This window comes from Podarcis tiliguerta (genome assembly GCF_965153285.1).
Source record: "Podarcis tiliguerta genome assembly, chromosome: 3".
NCBI classification, from domain to species: Eukaryota; Metazoa; Chordata; class Lepidosauria; order Squamata; family Lacertidae; genus Podarcis; species Podarcis tiliguerta.
In genome coordinates, this window is record NC_139536.1 from 83,517,636 (window position 1) to 83,539,274 (window position 21,639).

Sequence of the window (21,639 nt, forward strand, 5' to 3'; positions counted from 1 at the left end):
GCTACTGTTCTCTTTGTGTTTGTTTGTATGTTACTACAGCAGTTTGCAAGTAGAATGGGGAACACTGTGACTGCTTAACTCAAACATCCAATTCACTAAGATTACCATTAATAAAAGCCGGAATCTGCTTGGCAACAAGGCCAATCCGCTTAATGCTTTCAGCTAGGTTTGTTTTTGTTTTTGTTTTGGTGATGAAATGCCTACCAATTTGAGGAAGAAAGGTTTAAGTGGGCTAGGCTGTTCAGATTCTCATCACAATAAGCTTCACGTGTTATTGTAAAATTGGTCATGAAAACATTCCCTGCTCTGCCCAGAATACTGGTGTTTTGGAATATCAATCTGTGTGAAATTTCATGAACATTGAGGAAAAATTGATCTGAGCAAGACGAATATTTTGCCATGCCTTGGAGAAATAGTTAAAGTTCCCAGTCGCTATGGTTTTGAGGCTGCTCAGTTTTCCAGCTGATGGTTATTTACATAAAAATGTGCATGCCAATTGCTTTCATGTCTACTTTGGCCCTGAAATGTACCCTAAAACGTACCAAGGATAAATAATTATTCACCAGTAAATAGCTTCTCAAAAACATATTCCCCATTTTCAAGTGGATCCATTAACAACATGTGAGAATAGCAGAAAACACAATGGTGTTGTAATGTGTTGTAATGGCTTCAGCTGCATGTCTCTTTAAACCATGGTGCCCTCCACATGTTGCTGGTCTACAACTCCCATCATTGGCTATGGTGGGGCTAATGGGAGATGTAGTTCAACAATATTTGGAGGGCACTATGTTGGTTAGCCCTGATTTAAACCATAGTTAAGCTTAAATATGGCTTAAAGGTGAAGAAGCAGGATGGTGGTGCACAGGAAGAAAAAAAGCAGCTGTCTCATTTTTCTCCTACTCTGCTGCTGCCATGCTACCAGGAGATGAGCCACAACTTAAGTGTTATGTCTGAACTTGGGCTCTTAGTTTGTCTCCCCAACACAAACCATGAGTGATAAACCAAACACAAGCCTTGGTTACAGTTCACGGTTTGTTTCAGGAGAGACAAATCATGAGCCTGGATTCAGGCAAAATGCTAAGCTAAAGCACAGCTCGGGTCCTTGATTGTGCAGCAGGAGTGAGGGAGAACAGAAGAGGCTGAAATTTTCTTTCCGTGCACCAGCACGTTGCATGGTCCACCTTTAAACCATAGTTAAGCTTAACTGTAGTTTAAAGTGGTGTGCAAACTGGGCGCATGAATGCATGGCCCAGGATATGGCTATTGATTCTTCTGCTCATGGTGATCTTAGGCAATCCAATGAAATGAGGACCGGTTTCAGTTAAAGCTTTCCCCAGTTTTCCAGAGTCAGCAGTGAATAAGCAAGAACTCCTGACTAGAAACAGTTCACTCTCTTGCTGGATCGGCGCCAAAGGGACTGCCAAATATAAACTGCAAAACAACCGAAGCAAAATGCCATTCATTTTTGAAGGCTGTGAGGACATCCCAGCTTTGTGTGATTTATAAACAGTGGATCAAGACTCTCAACCTGCCACATGTGGAAAATTTGATGTTATAGAATGGAATGTAAGTATAAACAGAGGGTGATAGAGACCTGGAGGGGGGGGAAATGCAGCCTTACTATTATGCATCTGTTCAATGGCACGACACTGTACATTTTATTTAGATTTATATAGCCTAAGTATCCTTCCATGCTAGCACACTAGGAGCTTTCACTCTAATTCAAAGCCTACAGTATCAGAATACAAATTCCATAACATAATCAAATAGAGTAAAATACTCCATCATAAATCACTGCTGAGGGGGGAAAATAGTAATGAATCATAAAACAACCTCAGTTAACATTATGTCCTTACATTCTCTCCCCCCCCCCACAAGAAGTTTAGAGAAAAAAGTGATAGCAAAATGAAAGGTGGGGAAAAAAGAACACTTTTCTGACCTCTTGTGGGTGATGAGCTTAAGCTCTGAGGCAGGAGAAAAAAGCACCAGCTCCATAAAATGCATAAGCAGCATGCAGTTGCAAAAGCCATTTGATAAATTACAGAAGCGTAACAAATGGTACTTAGCATCAATCTTTTATGGTCCCACCTACTCTTGGATGACTAATGCATCTCCTGCTGGATTCCCCCCCCCCCCCCGGTTATTGAAAAGCTTTAAGCAGCTTCAAGGAGAGCCATTTTTAAAACTCCCAGTGAAATATTTCCTTGCCTGAAATTTGGAACCTTTTCCTAGCATAAGTTATTTTATGTCATTTTCAGGGATTCCTAAAATATGTTACTGAAAGACAGCCATGCTCTGCACGGGCAAAGGAAGGAGGAGAGGGGAAGAGAGATGGAGCCAGCCTGCACGAGAGCCCACTGCACTGCAGGGGAGGGGCTGCAAAATGGAGCTAAATTATACAAGCTCTGCTCTAGGCCCTCTTTCTTTTACAGCAGCATAGGTCTATATGCAGGAGCGAGCTATTGTGGCTCTTCCAGGGGTTCTACTGATTGAGCATTCACCCTGGTTTGCTTGCACAAAACTTACACAGAGGCTAGATCATATCTGGTCTTTTTTGAGCTTTCCTTCTGATTTGTATGTGGGACAGCTATATGACTACGAGCATTTATCCTGCATGCATTCTGACTTCCCTGCGGGCTGTTTACATGTCTTCCTGTTAGTCGCTCATTCATTTCACACTTTTTAAAGGATTTCCAACCTGCAAAAAGTCCCATTTTTTACTTTTTTTAAGTGGATTTGTTCCACTAGGGTAACATAGTGTTTTGATCTTCTTTAAATACATGAACCTTAAGTCCTGGCATGCGACTGAATCACTCCTGCAAAATACTGACAGCCTAGAGGCACCCTTAATCATTGTCTTTTCCTTCTGAATCCCCGAGCATATTTTAAATGTAGATGAGCACAGCTGGCAATTGTACTAACTACTACCAAGTACATACTAAAATGCTGATATGCTTCTTCAGAATCAGTGGCTTTCTGTAGCACCCAAAATAGCAGCATGAAGCTGCTTTTTCTGACAGAAAGGTGGTTTATGAATTGCTTGTGGTAAAAAGCCCCCAATAATTCTGAAGCACCTTGTTAGTTTTTAAGGTGGAACATCATGAGACTCTTTGCTCTCCAAATGATAGGTACATGTACACATTACAAGAGATACATCAAGTTTCATTTGTGTGTGTGTGTGTCTGTGTGTGTGTATCCATCCAGTTGAACAAAGACTAGCCAAAAACTGCAGGCTTGTACTGAAATGTACTGGCAGCAAATAAAACAGCCTCTTCACCTCTGACAACATCAGGCTCTTCTAGCTCAGCTGAGTGCTCACTCTCTCTCTCTCAAATGAAGATAATGAAATCACATGCACAATACTAGGGTTCAGTGGGGCTGGCTTGCCCCTCTGACTGCGGGTGTCCAGGGCCGCAAGCCATCACCGGGCCATGCATGCTATGTCATCACACCCCTAGCATGTATTATGTCATCATACCCCCCAGCGTTTGTGTGCTGACATCATCGCACCCTCTGGCATGCTGACATAATTTGCACACATAGCTGTGCCACACTTTATGTCCCCTCATTTAAAATGTTGTGGGAGCCAGGGCATTCAGGGCCCCAGGGACTCAGCACCTATGCTACAGTTGTAACCTCTTCTGGGGAGGTTCTGTAGAGAAACATAATGAAAATCAGTAATGTTGGGTGCCAAGCCAAGGGCCCCCAAAACTGTTCAGATCCATAACAGCGAGGATCCATTTGGGGGCACCAAATTTTGGCCTCACTCAGGGTGCCATCTTACCAAAGACTTCCAAAGTCTGCCCCTACACACGTGCCCAGTTACTGATTAGTAGGTCATTGGGAATAGACTTCTGAAACACAGGCATTAGAAAACCATCTCTGTAGTAACAAATGTATTGTTGCATAGTCAAATAAATATATTTGCACATTTATATATATGTTTGTGTGTGTATGTGTGTGTTATTGCACTATATAAAATCTGCAGCAAATAAGTGATGGAGAGAATTGCAAATCCTGAGTCATTTTCAGGACTTAGTTGTCTCTCAAAAGCTACTTCTGAAAAGAGGCTTGCAGGACTATCTCTCGCAGAAACTCATACTGTCAAACCATTCAAGACCACACTGGTAAAAATGGGCCGAGTAGAGGTTAAAGTCATTCAACTGGTAATAAAGCAGCATAGTTTCCTAATATACATACAGAAATGCCTACAAGGAGAAAAAAAATGTGCAAAAATGTTTCTCTGTACACAGGAGAATTAATTAAGATGTAGCCTGCAACACTGAACTTCTTACAATTCAATTTTGTGCTTGTTTACTTGAAGCCCCACTGCATTCAGTGGAGCTTACATCTAGGTAAGGGTACATAGGATTGTACCCTTGCATCATAATCCTACGCATGGGTACTCAGAAGTATGAGTATGTCCCACTGTCTACAATGGGTAAGAACTCATTAGTAAGTGTGCTTAGGATTGCAGCCTTGGTATATTCATTGATTTTAGTGAGAAAAAGATTGATCAGCCTATGATATTTAGTGATGGTTGAAAGAGAGCTACCACTAATTTCTACCATGAATCCAAATTATGCACACAAAAAAGCACACATGAACATCTCTATAACACTTGAAGTATTCATTTGCATTTTCTTTACACTAGTACAGGAAACCTTACCTCTTAATTGTTTATTTGACAAACTGGAGAGAATCTAGTAATAAATATATTTTAAGCTATCAGTTTTGAAATCAGTAACTGGAATCCATTACATCAACCACAGGAAGTATTAGATATTCTTAGTTTAAAAGTCGACACTGTACTCAATATGTTGCCCAGCAACCAACTCTCCAGTAACGAAAGCAGAGACAGGCATTTAATCCTCAGGCATCATCTTGAAATCATGTGTTCCTGTAATGATTTCCATGCACATCTAGGCACTGCCACAACCACATGGGTATAGTGATTTCTAACAGATCTATGCCATGACACATGACAGCACACAAATGTGCATGACTTCTAATATTTTAGTATGAATATCTAAAGCAAAAACATTGAAATTAGCTCTGCAGCGTATCAGCGCTGTTATGTATTTAGTTCCTAGTGCCTCATAATGATGCCTTTTTATCTACTGGATACATAAACATTCTGATGTGATCTGGAATATTAAATCCCAAGTAATAGCAATAAACATCTGTTACTTACATTTTTGAATCATCCCATAGTGCACAATAGGGATTCAATGTGCCCTGAAACAAATAACAATCACCCATCAAAATTTGTTTTTTGCTGACAGAGATAACGAATGGTTATGACCAAATGTACAGAATTTTAAATGGAAAAAAAACATGCTCAACCCTGAATTTTTAAAAAGGAAGATTTGCTCTGCAAAGGCAATCATTTCACAATCCTTGTGAATCAAAGGATCCCATCACCCACCCATCATCACAGTGTAGGAATGTGGAAGGCCAGAATGCAGAAGAGAAGCAGCACATGTTCTTTTCTAGTTGAAGAACTCAAATGTCAAAGGCTGGTGATGTCAAACTATTAATTGTCCAATTATATATTGGGCAAACTAGCTACACCCAATCGTGTCCTGAGACCTGCAGATGCAATTTGCACATGCTGCAGCATTTATATTTTGCAACTGCTAATTGGTGCTTCCTCTTGTCTCCATAACAGCTCATATTGTACTAAAAACATTAATATTTGATTGCAAAACTTAGGTAGATTCTTAAAAATCCCACTCTCTGAAAGATGCTGCCTTTGTGGCACTAAAACAGTTCAAATTCATCACACACATTTATTTTATTGCCCATTTTATGCAAAAATATCTAAGTATTTGGCCCCCTTAGTAAAGGAGGGAATTTATCACACTGACTCTTCCAGGGTGTCTTATCTGCTGAACAATTGTAGTAAGGACGTTGTGGAGAATGTGACAAGATTTTTGAGCGACACTATAAAATTACATCACCATAGGTCCTAAGAGCCATTTTCATACCTCACAATGTCTGGACAGTTTTATCCTAAAGTATCTCCCACTATGTTTCGTTAACTATGTTGCGTTCTGATCCATGTATACGATGCACTTTTTCTATGCAAGGAGATTGATTGATTGCAAAACTCAGCTTTTTAAAATAATAATAACAAAAAGACTGATGGAAATAGGGGATATCTACTTGTTGGCATGAAATGAGCCTGGTTTGGCTGCTCTCATTATAAACACTAGCAGAAAAAGTACTTGGGAAGCTGTATGTAAACAACTCCATAAACAGCATTTCGTATTTGGCTGCAGACCAGGTCATTCTGACCTAAACTGCTGAAAAAGTGCAAAAAAGAAGCAGCTTTCCCTTAGATTTTGCTACTTCGTTTCTTTATTGATTTGGAAACTTTATTCCTGGTGTCTGGAAATTACTGAAAACCTCCTCTTTAAATGCCTGCCTCTGGATCAGCCATCTTATGTCCAAACAGCATAGATAGTGAAACAGATCATATACAGTCTTTTGTGGCAGTTCCACTCCGGCAAATTCAGGCAGGATATGTACCCTAGCAGGCTGCTGATTAGTTTGAGGTTTCAGCCGGAAATGTGTGGGGGGGGGAGGTCTGTGCTTCAGAGAGGGGCAACAAAGGACAGGGCAATAGTGGTAGTCTCCTGTCTGTGGAGTGTTCTCCTCAGTAAGGTCTGCCTAGCACTGACACTTATGTATTTTTTGGTACCAGGTGAAAACTATTATCTCAGGCAGTTTATAGAACATGATGACTTGGTTGCTATAGCTTATTCGCTGGTGACTTTCTAAATAGTTGAGAACATTTTTGTTTTCTTTTACTTTTGAAAGGCTTTTTTAATCCTACAATGGTCTATGACTGTTTAAAACTTCTGTTTTAAATTTGTCATAATTCATCTAGAGACTGCTACTATTAAGCAACTAACAAGTTAAATGAATAAATGAATGAATACATAAATAAATAGTTCCTCTTCTCCCTTCACTTTTCCAGGCTTTTTGTTTTAAATATCAGCCTCCTGATGCTATATTTGTATATGGTTTTGACAACCGAGCATAAGAAGTGTCCTGTAGAGCATGAAATATAGCTTTCTGATTGGACTAATGAAAGATAAATGGAAAATACCATAGCTCATTTCCAGAAAGGCCTCTGCATCCAAATTCCCTCCAGGATGGGCAAAAGAGTATTGCATGAATTGAAAAACAACAACACACAACTGCATCTTGCTCTGGGTAGCATGCATACTGCAATTAGTGCTGAAATGGGTCTGCTTATCTCCTAACAGATGGTTGGCATGATCAGTTTTGATTATGCAGATCACCTGTCTGGGAAAAGGTTCTGAATTCAAACCTGACATCTCTACCGTAGCATGCAAACAAGGATATTCCTGGTTCAAAGCCTACTTCTGTCATGAACTCTCCAGGCTGCACTAGGCAAACTACTGTTATCTCAGCCACAGCAACTTCTGTCTGACTTGAGAGGAAGTCAGGATGTCAAACTAAGCTGTTGCAGTAGTTCACACACATTATGTTCCGTTTCTGTCTTGATTTTAGCACAGAAATGGCTTTGGCAATTTGGTCACCGTGATGGATGACCTATGCTGGGAGAAGAACAGGGAAAGGGCAAGCTTGCTTTTGACTCTACCCATGATGGTATCCTTCCATATAGGCTGCCCAGATTAGGTGATGGGTACACTGCCTCATTGTGCTTCCATTCCTTTCTAGAAGTCTGTTTCCAGAAGGTGGTGCTGGTGAACCACGGTTTAGTATTATGCCTGACATACTACAGAGTTTCCATTCCTCACACTCCTATCGGCCTCTAAAGGGATAGGGATAGCAGAATAGTGACTAGAGTTGTTTCTAGATGTGGAAGATGAACGACTTGGTGCAGAAGTGTAATGTGGCTGATCAGTCCATGGCAGTCATCTTTTGATCAAGCCCATTGGTTTGGCAGACAGGTTATGACTAGTATCCTTTCATACTGGGATCCTGTCACTCAGGTATTATGTCTGTTAAACACAATTCTCACTGAAGTTGCAGTTTTTGAAAAACATCTTAAGTCTCCAACATTCATCTGATCATAGTGATTAAATTAAGCAATAAAGAAATTGTTTAACAAATCATACATTGAATAACATTGAGCTGTTATTCATGTAACATGAGAAGAGTAATTGAATAAAGAAAGTCGGGATTTTATTTCTTATTCAGTAATTTAATTAAATAATTAGCCCGTTTAATTGGTGGCATGAACATGAGTGCTTTGTGAGCTGTTAATACAGAGCATTCAATGTCTATGGATGAAACAAAATTATCTTCACCTTATTAAGTAGAGTACAAAGTTCAAAGACAAATTGTGCCGAATGAAGACATTTTAATTAGAAAAATTACTATCTATTCTTAAATTCAGGTAAATTATGGCAAAGGAGAAAAAAGAAAATCATTAAGATAGCAAGTGGGGTGGGGGCAAAGATACTGATTAATTAGCAACGGCATTTTCAAGTAACGTTTTTATCTTCCTCTCCTTTATGCAGCAATAACAACAAAATCCTATTACACAAAGACATAGCAAGATCTCAATCTCAGACATTTACATTACGGGTGGGGAACCTGCAGTCCTCCAGATCTTGTTGGACTCCCAACTTCCATCAGCCACAGTCAACGTGGCTACTAGTCAGGAATGGTGGAAGTTTAGTCCAAGAACACCTGTATAGCCATAGCTCACTTGAGCCCCCCTCCCCAATTTACACAGCCAGGTCCACTGAAGTGGACAATTTCAATCCAGTGATGGTATTTGTGAATCTGTGGAGGGCTTCTGAAAATTCCCTCAACTGAATTGGTGGCTGGATTCAACTAAATACTTCTGCTAGTGGGAGCCAGTGCAAGGCCTCCTGCTAGTGCAATGGAGCCTTCTCCCCATTTCCCCTGCAAATGGCTTCGGGGTATTGGAGAGATACCTAGAACTACATGCTGGGAAAGGGGAGGTTGCTCCATTAGGCAAGCATAAATGCATGCACTGAGGGAATGTTTGTTTTAGCAGAACCCTGAATTCCTCCCTTTGAGTTTTAAGATACCTAGTTTTGCCTCTGAAGTATGAGAAACTATCTTTTTTCGTTTCTGAATTTTGTACAAAGCACGGTACATTCTTTTCATAACTTCAATGCCCTTCAATTCATTTGCATCTTTCCCCACACTGTGCATCATCAAATGCTGCAAAAAAGAAGAAGAAAAGTAATCCTGATGTGGCATGTTTCCATCAAGATTTATTTTTGTAGACACATTGTTTCATCAATGCACATGTTATGCGTAGGAACCAAAGATACTGATGCTCTGAAAGCTATGGCAAACTGTGCATGTGCTCCATATCCAGAGATAGTTTTAGAAATTCACCCAGTTACACTAGAATTCAGGAGGAGTGTAATTGTCATGAACTGGCAGGACAACAGGGAGGGGGAAGAGGATCCTGGCAAAGGATGTAGCCGAGACTAGAACATACCAGGGCAAACTGGGAATGGGAAGGAGAGGTTGGTGTAGGAAGTACTCACAAGGTGATGGTGGATGACCAGGGGATGGGGGTCAGTGCCCAGTGTCTCCATGAACATTGCAGGCTCTGAAGCGAAGCGTAGGAAGCAGGGGGTGGGGTGCTCTGGGAGGCTGAGGCAGGCACAGTCCTACAGCCCAGCTCCCTAGCTGACCAGGTGGGGCTCACTATCTCTGGGAGGAGGGGTGTGATTCCTCAGCTGGAGTAGGCTTGGAACAGCTGAGGGTCTCGTGCTTCATCAAGCCCAGATGTTGCAATCAACATGCAAAGTACAAAAGGGCAGCGGAGGTGAGGTGCTGGGTCTGCTCAACTGCCCATGCTGATGGACCTCAGTTTGGATGCTCAAGGATCTCTGTGGGACTGCACTTTGTTTGTACTTTGGACATGTTGATTGATGCTGGACTGGGTACTTGACATACTAACTTGCTCCCAGGTAGGCCAGGGGTTCAGGACAGAAACACAGGGCAGAGTGAACCAAAGAAACAATAAAGGAATAGAATGGGGAAAATACTCTCAACGCAGTTCGTGATGTTGCTCTGTTGCTATTCCCCATTCTTACCTTTAGATATTATTCTGCTAGTGTTAGATGTTTTCCAAGTTAAGAACAGATTTTCATTTATTAACATTTCAGCAGAGGCGTGGTTTGTATGTTCGTAAATTCATGTTCATGAGTAAAGTGTTATGCAAAGGGCATGATTGCTGGTTTCACATCACATGTTGCCCCGGTAATTCATGGTGAAGAAAAAGTGTGTGTGTGTGTGTGTGTACATGTAAGTGACAGAAGAATGGGGCATCACAATTCCACGACCACATCTTAGATTGTAGTGTTGATCAACCTGTCTCATGTGATTACCAAACTTCATAAATTGAGGAAAGCGTAGAATGGTTTTGGGGGAAGCAGCAACTATGCTGCTAAGGTAACATATGAACAAGCTCACAGAGAGCAAACCAACAAATGTGGAATATTCAAAGAGTGTTGTAGTATCACTTGAGAAAAGACCCTAATAAAGTTCAACACATTGAGTCCCAGAGATGTCAGTGCTTCAAGACTCCATTAAAGATGGTATTTCTTACATAGATTCTGGCAGATATTAGGCAATGATTCCTGAATGAATTGACTTTGCCTATATGAAGTCTCTCACCCCTTTACTATTGAGTTCACTCAAGGGACTGAATCCGACCTGCTGTCTGAAGAAAATGGAGATTTTGGATTCAAACAGAGCCAAAAGAAAACGACACCTCTTCCAGGATGTTATTGACAAGACTATTGCTTTCCTGCCTTGTCAGCACTTCCTGGCCCTGTGTTAATATGGTAGTCATTAATATCCTGTTACAGAAAGGTAGACAAAGCCAAATGACAATCAATGCCCTGCATTTTCTGCTGCCAGAATCAAGCTAATAAACATTTTAAAGAACTGGCAAGAGGCAAACGCTATGTCAGTAGATTACTGAAAAGAACAATAAAATAAACAAGCTGAAAAAAGGTTTCTAAAAATGGCTTTCAAAGACGTTCGTTTAACCTTCCCATGGCCTTGATGCTATTGGCCATTTTTTAATTACTTATATGGAGTTTATCTGTTGATTCCTACACTGATACAGTTTAGTGACACTATTCTGATTCTTTCTTCTTATCTCAACATGGTGACCAAAGTCACTACAACCTTTTCCACATGCTGCCCCATTCCCCTTCGCTTACAGTTAACCCTTAGAGTCCAATCCACTAACTGGTTTTATGGCAAAGCTACAGATAGGGGAGAAACAAACAAATTTGCACTACCTAATTTACACTTTCCATAGCAGTATGAGAGCCAAAACATAGTTATCCTTCAAAATTTGCACTTCTCTGAATTTTACAGTGCAGCTCTCCAGCTTGGGAATGTGTACAAAAATGCATACAGTGATACCTCTGGTTAAGAACTGAATTCGTTCCGGAGGTCCGTTCTTAACCTGAAACTGTTCTTAACCTGAGGGTACCACTTTAGCTAATGGGGCCTCTCACTGCCACTGCTGTGCGATTTCTGTTTTCATCCTGAGGTAAAGTTCTTAAACCAAGGTACTACTTCCGGGTTAGTGTAGTCTGTAACCTGAAGCATTTGTAACCCAAGGTACCACTGTATACTGAATGTAGATTCACATATCCTTAGGCACAACCCAACCAGAGTTAAGCCCTTCTAAGTCTCATTGTTTTCAGTGGGACAGTTTAGCATGTGGTTAAATCTCTTCTATTGAATTCAATTAAATCTAAAAGTGCTTAATATCGGTTGGGTTGTGCATGTAACTTTTTAAATTAGCCATGGCTAATGAGCCCATATATGGGCCTTAGAAAGCCCATAATGGGCCTTAGAAAGCATTGCAAATAACAAGGCCAGTGGAAGTGATGGTATTCCAGCTGAACTATTTAAAATTTTAAAAGATGATGCTGTTAAGGTGCTACACTCAATATGCCAGCAAGTTTGGAAAACTCAGCAGTGGCCAGAAGATTGGAGAAGGTCAGTCTACATCCCAATCCCAAAGAAGGGCAGTGCTAAAGAATGCTCCAACTACCGCACAATTGCACTCATTTCACACGCTAGCAAGGTTATGCTTAAAATTCTTCAAGGAAGGCTCAAGCAGTATGTGGACCGAGAACTCCCAGAAGTGCAAGCTGGATTTAGAAGAGGCAGGGGAACCAGAGACCAAATTGCAAACATGCGCTGGATTATGGAGAAAGCTAGAGAGTTCCAGAAAGACATCTACTTCTGCTTCATTGACTATGCAAAAGCTTTTGACTGTGTCGATCACAGCAAACTATGGCAAGTTCTTAAAGAAATGGGAGTGCCTGATCACCTCATCTGTCTCCTGAGAAATCTCTATGTGGGACAAGAAGCTACAGTTAGAACTGGATATGGAACAACTGATTGGTTCAAAATTGGGAAAGGAGTACAACAAGGCTGTATTTTGTCTCCCTGCTTATTTAACTTATATGCAGAATTCATCATGCGAAAGGCTGGGCTGGATGAATCCCTAGCCGGAATTAAGATTGCTGGAAGAAATATCAACAACCTCAGATATGCAGATGACACAACCTTGATGGCAGAAAGTGAGGAGGAATTAAAAAACCTTTTATTGAGGGTGAAAGAGGAGAGCACAAAATATGGTCTGAAGCTCAACATCAAAAAAACGAAGATCATGGCCACTGGTCCCATCACCTCCTGGCAAATAGAAGGGGAGGAAATGGAGGCAGTGAGAGATTTTACTTTTTTGGGCTCCATGATCACTGCAGATGGTGACAGCAGCCACGAAATTAAGAGACGCCTCCTTCTTGGGAGGAAAGCAATGGCAAACCTAGATAGCATTTTAAAAAGTAGAGACATCACCTTGCCAACAAAGGTCCGTATAGTAAAAGCTATGGTTTTCCCAGTAGTGATGTATGGAAGTGAGAGCTGGACCATAAAGAAGGCTGATCGCCGAAGAATTGACGCTTTTGAATTATGGTGCTGGAGGAAACTCTTGAGAGTCCCATGGACTGCAAGAAGATCAAACCGATCCATTCTTAAGGAAAACAGCCCTGAGTGCTCACTGGAAGGGCAGATTGTGAAGCTGAGGCTCCAATACTTTGGCCACCTCATGAGAAGAGAAGACTCCCTGGAAAAGACCCTGATGTTGGGAAGGATTGAGGGCACAAGGAGAAGGGGACGACAGAGGATGAGATGGTTAGACAGTATTCTCAAAGCTACAAACATGAACCTGACCAAACTGCAGGTGGCAGTGGAAGACAGAAGTGCCTGGCGTGCTCTGGTCCATGGGGTCACGAAGAGTCGGACACGACTGAACGACTAAACAACAACAACAATGAGCCCATATGGATACAATTTAAACCAAAAAGAAAGATCCCTTCCTGTAGGTTTTCCCTGAATACTTTTTCAAAATATAAATTGAGGCTTTTTTGGACCTTTTTTTTTAGGTTCAACATATACCGTAGCTTCCTAGACTCTGTTCTTTGTACTACATATATTATGTTTCTAGAACTAGTATGTTTTTCAGGTATAAAAGCTGCTTCTGTATGTCATGAAATCTCAACATTTTAAGTAACTTGCATCTAGATGCGTGTCTGTCAATCATGCACAAATGCAATCATGCATTTGTGATTTGCTATGGGAAGAGAACACCAGAGTTGCAAAACTGAAATGCAATCATCACATGATTTTCTACAGATGGTTTGCAACTTAATTTCACATCCATGGTATTTAGATGTAAAGTGACCACAAATAAACTGATAAATGGATCATCATAATAACTCAAATGCTTATTTTCAACAACAAAGTCTTTATCCCTTAGTGAGGACTTCTGGTATCAGAAGACTTGGAGCTTTGTAAGTTTAACTGCAAAGCCACAATCTGGTGTGCTGCTTTTGAGCTGAGAAGCAATCTGTATTGAAGCAGTCCCTACTGTATAGCTAGAAAAACTCTAGCTATGCAGATTTTCCTTGAGTTCCCTCATGCCTCCAAGATGTGAGGTCAGAATGGTTCTCCAACAATGAACGTATCTTAGATGTTGAGCACCAACACAATCTAGGCTCAACCTGCAATGATACTCTAATTGATGGAGCGCTCCAGACTGACAAACCAGCCAACTATCTTTCTGAACTCTTGGTCTGAAAGCAATTCATAGCCTTCATGCTGGCATGCTTAAATGCCATCCCTTCAGCATTCCTGTAGGGAAGATACACAAACACTCACTCCCACACATGCAGTTGCCCCAGAGACTCTAGAGAGGTCAGGTAGGCGACCCATGTCCTCCTGCACTGCTCCTTTTACATGACTTGCATAAAACCTTTATTGAACATTTCTTATTAGAGCTGCCAGGATGATTAGATGTATTTTATGTCCTTCAACTCCTCTTCAAACCATGTATCCATCAGTCTGGCCTACCTACAGCAAATAAATCCCACCGGGATCTGATCCCAGCCACTCTGTAATTTCCCTTCTTGGAGTTTATTTTCTCTTTGTGTGTGTGCGTTTTTTTATCTACCTTATTTTATTTCATTCCAGATTTTGCTATTATACAGAGTTGGATAATGTGTTTTATGTGTTTCCTATTTTGATTCTTTGGTACTAGTCATTGAACACAACGATAAAGATTTTATTTGACGTGAGAGTCATTCAGCTAGTGGCCTGAAATATGTGGGATGCAGATTCCCACTGGCATTGCTAGATAGGTGGTAAAACATATTCTGTATTGCACAATATATTGAGTATACTACATTAGGCACTATAGTACAGTGAATAAGAAAATTGCTTTGAATGCTTTGACTTCACATGCTCATCTGCATTGGATCTATGTCTGTAGTTACTGATATAGTAAGGAGGCCTATCTGTAACTGAAATTTGTGAATGCTTCTAGCACTTTTTTGTGTTCAGAATTCTGTTAAGAAAGTCCTGCCAAAGATGTTTGTTTACCGCACTATACAAATGTGAGAAAGTGTAAAGTATTCAGCAAGGCTCTCAGATGTATACATTTCTGAACATGAAAAGAAATCTGTCTGCATATAGGAAAAGGGATTTTTGGACCTCTCAGCAAGCTTAGGCTCTACACTGGAAATCAAGTTGGAAGCTCCCTCGAGTTTTAAAAGCACAAAATAAATAATACATGGGGCCAGTTCAGGTCCTTATCAGGCAATGACCCAATTCCCATGGAAAAGGAGGAGAGTGGACCTCTTCTCTTTTGCATCTAATGCAGGGCCGTCTTTATCACATGCAGGGCTGCCACCAGGGTGCAAAGATCCGCCCCCAAACTTAAAATTGTTGAGCTTATTTTGGGAGGGTGGAAGCCAAAGTTGTTGACCATTTTAAAACAACGACAGAGTGGAAGAAACTGCTTTTCTTTCCTGACTCGTCGGGAAAATTTGACACTATGGAGTAGCAGAGCGGCAGAAGAGGGGTGCAGGGAATTTCGCTCCATTGATTTTCACTGCCGCCAATCAAGAGAGACCAGTATACAGTAGGTATTCATTTGGTGCCCCCCAGAATTCAGCGCCCGGGTGCCCCGCACCCCTTACACCCCTGGGTAAACACAGCCCTGATCACATGTGACATGAGCATTCCATATGGAGCCGTGCATGCATGGGGGCCCAGTCTTCTCCCTCAAAACTTAAAAAGTTTGTGGGGAAAGTACTAAGTTTACCTGAGTATAGTCTTGTGGGTGGAGTGTGTGCATAACATGTTACATTATGTGAGTTGTGGAAAGGGGCATGCACCAACCCTGGGAATTTGTCTTCCCAATTTCAGTGATTCCATGCATGAGGGTAGGTACTGTGTGGCTCCATCAACCAAACTAGTGCAGCCAATAGAGATCATGAGAGTTGTAGCCCAATACCATCTGTAGGGTGGCCATGAGAATACCAACCCTGCCATACACCAGTTGAAAAAGCTATGAGAAAGGTAATCATCTTCCTACCTCAAAATCACATGATACTTTGATGATGTCTAACCAGCCAGTATCAACCAGCCTTTGATGATGTCTAACCAGCCAGTATCACATTATACAGTTGAAGCCAAGGATTCACCCAAATCCTTACAAAGTCAAATATATACATTGAAATGTTAGTATGGTTTAGCAGTAGAACCATACTGAGCACTTGAACCTAGGGAAATCAAGTGCTCAAACAAGGCAGTTTCTATTTACTTGTGATTGAATTAAACTCTGCTGCTTTAGAAGGTAAAGGTAAAGGACCCCTGACAGTTAAGTCCAGTCATGAACGACTCTGGGTTTGCGATGCTCGTTCGCTTTACTGGCTGAGGGAGACGGCGTTTGTCCGCAGACAGATTTTCCAGGTCATGCGGCCAGCATGACTAAGCCGCTTCTGGTGAAACCAGAGCAGTGCACGGAAATGCCGTTTACCTTCCCACCGGAGCAGTACCTATTTATCTACTTGCACTTTGACGTGCTTTCAAACTGCTAGGTTGGCAGGAGCTGGGACTCAGCAACAGGATCTCACCCTGTCACGGGGAATAGAACCGCCAACCTTCCGATCGGCAAGCCCAAGGCTCAGTGGTTTACACCACAGCACCACCCGCGTACCCTTTAGAGACACACAATTAACTCGGGGAATTGTGAGATCTGTGCAATGGATCTGGTTTTAATATAGGGGTGGCTGCTCCATTATATCAAGGATGCGGCTATTCTCTGACCCTCCAGATATTGTTGGACTCCTACCTTTCACCAGCCCAAGGCAGCATAGACAATGGTTAAGGATGGTGGGAGTTATAGCCCACCAACATCTGGGAGACAAAAGGTTAACAACACCTTATGGGACTGCAATAAGGTAAAGCATTGATTTCAGTATGAATTAAAGTTGTAATATAAAAGCAGCAACTCCAACAAAAGGAAAAAAATAGATAAACCTAATGGGTTAATGAAGAATTTGACAAAACAGTTATTTCAATACATTCTTTGTTTTTTATAAAAGAGTATAAATAATGAGTTGTATAATAATAATGAACATTCACTACATCAATACTTACATTAGCCAAATGAGCTAACTCTATCTCTAGAAAGGAATCGGATGTTTTGGGCTCAGGCCTTATGGTGACCACAATGATTTTGGAATTTACAACTGTATAATTTCTGAAAAAGAACAGTTAAAAAACACAACATTTATTAAAACCTTAATATGATGTAATCAAGCAAAGAGAGAATATGACCAGATGAAAATTTAAATTAATATCCCTAGATGCCATTTATTGTAAATACAATTCCCCCTGTTCTTAGACCTGGTGAAGAATTAAAGAAAGCCCTCGTGCTGATCCAAGAGCCATTCCTTAAGTATGATTCATTGATTAAAGAGACAGATTGACAACACAAACCTTCAGGCAGGTCTTTAAATGGCTGTAAATTCATTTATCTCAAGGTGAACTCAGTAGGCTTGTTTTACACAAAACAAAACATATTTCTTGCAAAGTTCTGGCCTGGCTGTTTTGCTGACTGCTAACTGAAAAAGTTAAGATGGATGACAGCAATGAGTTTCCTCAGAATCAATTTTTCTGATCTATAACCAGAGAGACTTAAAACCCATTTCATTCCATATATGAATGAACAACGAGATCGTTCGAAAGATACCCAAGGGTTTCAATTCACACATCACTTACGCTGGTGAGGCCCCATTGTTTTCCTCTGGGATTCTCATTTATGAGGCCAGGAGGACTTGACCTCATGCCCACCAAAATCATGTGGAGAGTTTATATCAGTTTCTCGGTCCTCAGATTGGTCCCCCAGGTGACAATCATCGAACTACTTCCACCAAAACAGCCTCATTTGTTTTAAAGGTATTCTTGCGTAAAATGTATTTTGACGACAGCTGCCTTAATAAAGCTGTCCTGTTTTAAAGAAGCATTGCCTCACGTTTTGGCCCTTTGTCATTTTCTTTCCAGTTGATTCTGTTTTGAGGCAGAAGCTACTCAGGGTCACCACTTCAGATTTCAGTGTTGAAGGGTGGGGGCATCAAGTATTGTCAGAGTGGGATGCAAGCTTACAAAAAAACCCCCAAAAAACCCATCACCAAAGAAAAATGTAATGTAATGGGTTCAATCCAGATCTGCTCTTCCACGAACAAAAGGGTTCAGATCCAGTGGGGGGGGGGGTGTGGTAAGAGGGGGAACTGGCAAAGAATGCTTCCTTTTCCTCCTGTCTGTAGGAAATTACATTTAGTAGAGTTCCACTTCAGGGGACGCTAATTATTTTGATACCGATGGTATGGGAATTTTTCTTATCTGGATTTTGGTGTTCTAAACCACCCAACCATTATGTTAGCAATTTGCCATTGTTTCATTACTTATATATGAATGTGGTGCAAAGAACTGTTTTACAGCTTTCGGCCCTCTCCCGTTTGTTTCCTCCCCTCCCCTTACACTGCCAGCGCATACCTGCAAATTGAGAAACACTGGGGGGTGGGGGAAGCATTTTTATGTGGCTGCACATATACAGTTGCACAGTCCCTTTGTGGAGTGTTTGCCTAATGCACAGAAGCTCATACATAGATGCCAGGATTGCTTGTCTCATTTATTTATTTATTTTGCAGAGTTTCATCAATGTAAAAGTGAGTAAATGTAAGAAGAGGGAGAGAAATTGCAGACAAACAGAACTGTTCATGGTTCAATTCTAGAAGCAATGTTAGAAACTCTCGGAAGTACTCTTACTATGTTACCCATGTGAAGGTTCAGTGAGGGGAAAAGGGGATTTTTGGCTTATGCCTTTGGCCCTGAGCCCCAGATGACATGTGGCTTGCCCTGGTGTCTGTGCCTTGCAATGGTCATTTAAGACAGGGCGAGCCTACTCAGCTACACTTACCTACTCCTAACTAAAGTACTCTGCTTTCTGTGCTGGTTATTTCAAAAATTAGCACAGCATTTCCTACAAAACTTATTACAATGCAGTGCATATCATGATACACTGCATGTCTGAAAGCAGTACATACATCAAGTATCAGTTCCTGCAGGATGACGGAGTGCAGTTATCCCCTTCATCTCCTGCTTATATTTTCATGCAAAGTCCAAAATTCCTTTATTCGTGGCTGTATAAGTTTGTATAGTAGCACTGAAACATTCACCTGTCCTATATTTTACTAAACCTTTAAAAGGAGACAGGAATGTGCAGCTCCTACTTAAACCATCAGTTGGACCGATGATGTTTCCTACTTTGGCAACATTCACAGATTAATTACCCCCACTCCCCCCAAAATATCCATCTGACAAATATTTAGCAAATCCCTTCACCAGCTGGAAAATTTTCTGTTATGTCTGAGATGTATAAAAGATGCAGGAGAAATTGGGGTTTAAGATGCAAAGCTAAACAGAAGGCGGAAAAAAAAACCATTTTGAAGAAAGTGGTAAAATAATATTACAAAAATGAATATTAATAACAATAACAAACACAGCAACTCAGTCCAGAGACTCATTGTGGGGGCAGGTGCTCTTTGGAGCTTCTTCCCCCTCAAGATCTTCTCCATTCATTTGAGTCAAAGAGGGACAGCATATGCCATGTTATGTTAATGGAATGAATGACATGCTGCAGCGTTTGGTTTATGCTTTTCTCTTTTAAAAGCCCTTATATTTCCAGTTGACATTTCTGCTCCCGTGCAAAGAAGCACTCCTACTGCATGTACTTATTGCAGACAATCAACTGCTGAGAAACGCAAGACAAAATCTACTAAGCACAGGAATATATTTTCATATTCTCTCTCTGCAGAATCACTGGGAATAAATATCGTGGTTATCCGACTCTGAACGAGTTTCCTCTCTTTTCAACAACACTGTAAATTAGTGTTCTATACTCCCTTGAGAAAGTCAAACATCTGTAGTAAAGACATTTTTAATGGTAAAAGGCATATTGTCAATGCCATATGCAGAGGCAGTTGTGAAACAACCATTCGTATTATGAAGTGCTGCACCTAAATCTCTGTGTGCTGGAAGTGACTTGGAAAGTGACTCAAAAGCATGCAATAAATAGCAGAGTGCAAAAGCAGATTGAATTACAATACATACATATCCCCCCTTATATATATCACGCTGGGCATAAAATGGTTCGATTAGCTTTTCAAGCATTCCATCAGTTTTGTTCCATTTCAATCAATGGAGCTGCTTATGTGCCATGTCAAACCTCATGACTGAGTACAGTTATCTAACTGAGCCCACTTTAAATCTCACATTATTATGAATCTGGCCCCTTCATCATTGTACTTAATGTATGAAACGCAGTCGTGCTGAGTCTCAAGACTGTTTTTAAATAAAGACCGGCGTTTCAGTTATTCTGGAATAGTTTATGTTTAATGAGCCTCCACTTATTGTTTATTAGTTTGTGAAACGCCTGAAGACACTTCTGGCATGAAACTTATGTTAAACAGGAAGAAAGCCTATACTGATTGCGAAAACGGAACCTGTGAGATCAGTGATGCAGTGATAGGTACAAATTATGCCATGCTTCAGTATTACCAAAATTTCTCTAAATTTGTCTTGTTGAAGAGAAATGCACAGAGGTGTGAGGAAGGGCCTCCCAACTGTCCAGACAGAAAAGTGTTTGGTAATATCTAATTCCACAGTTCTGCATGTAAGGAAACTATCAATTAAAGTCAGGGAAGTCTTTTTTCCACAGGAAAGGAGATGGAGGGCAGAGGTTATGTCTCAGTGAGGGCTAAATAAAGGCAGCATATCACATTGATTTCAAGCTTCAAATCCAGGACAGCCTCTAATCGAATTTCTAAATAGAAATGTGCTTCTGAAAGCAGTCATGATGGTGAAGGACTTATCTATATTCAAAACATGTGTATGCTGCTTTATTTTAGAATTACGGGCAGTTTACAAAAATGAACAAAACACTAAACAATAGCAGTACAAAGTTCAAAAAGAAAGATCAGATAAAAGTGCAATTAAAAGTTGCAGAGTTTATGCATTTTTTTGTCAGCATTGGGGGGGAAGTCCAAACCACTTATTGCTCCTTTTTCCATTTATGGGCCAAGTAGGTAATTTTGCTCAGTACCCAAGGCTTGCCTTCCTCCTCCTCACCTGCTGCTGCTGCCTTCTCCTGCATTGCCACAGAAGCTCCCTTGTCTCCATCTCAGCTCGCTCCACTTCCTTTAGATCAGAGGTGGGGAACCTCCAGCCAGGGAGCCAATTGTGAGTTCCCTGGGAATCCAAGGTGGCCCACGATACCATTTTTCCTAAACCATGTCCATCTGTCAACCAGCCGATTGTGCACCATTTGTGCAGCATTCAAGGGACTTTCCCCCAAGGTAGTGTTTCCAAAAGGTATCTTTTCCCCCTCCTTTTTGATCAGAATGGGAGGAAGATCTGTCCTTCAAAGGACAGCTTTCCCCTCCTCCCCTCCCAATTGGGACTTCAAAGCATAGTATCAGTTGATTGACAAGTGGGAAGCCCCACCCACCTGTCAAATTTGGCCCACCAACAGGTGAGGAGATAAGGATCTGATCCACTGGTCAGAAAAGATTCCCCATCTCTGCTTTAGATGGTCCAGTGTCTTCTGCATCTCCATGTTTCTTTTACCCCTTCCTTAGAATTTCTCTAACTCTCAAACTAGGGCTGATCCCAGAGAGGAGTGGAGAAGCAGGCAGTACAGAGTTC

At 41.1% G+C, this 21,639-nt stretch overlaps 1 protein-coding gene across 5 annotated transcripts in view; it reads right to left on the reverse strand.

The window, feature by feature from the left end:
• Positions 1-21,639, reverse strand: part of ADGRB3 (adhesion G protein-coupled receptor B3) — a 436,348-nt gene that overhangs the window by 181,730 nt on the left and 232,979 nt on the right. For all 5 annotated transcript variants that reach the window (XM_083431406.1, XM_083431407.1, XM_083431405.1 and 2 more), the window contains 2 exons: positions 17,032-17,134; positions 5,195-5,238 (listed from right to left, as the gene is read on the reverse strand). In XM_083431406.1, coding sequence (XP_083287532.1) covers positions 5,195-5,238; positions 17,032-17,134 — 147 coding nt within the window. The remainder of the gene's footprint in view (positions 1-5,194; positions 5,239-17,031; positions 17,135-21,639) is intronic.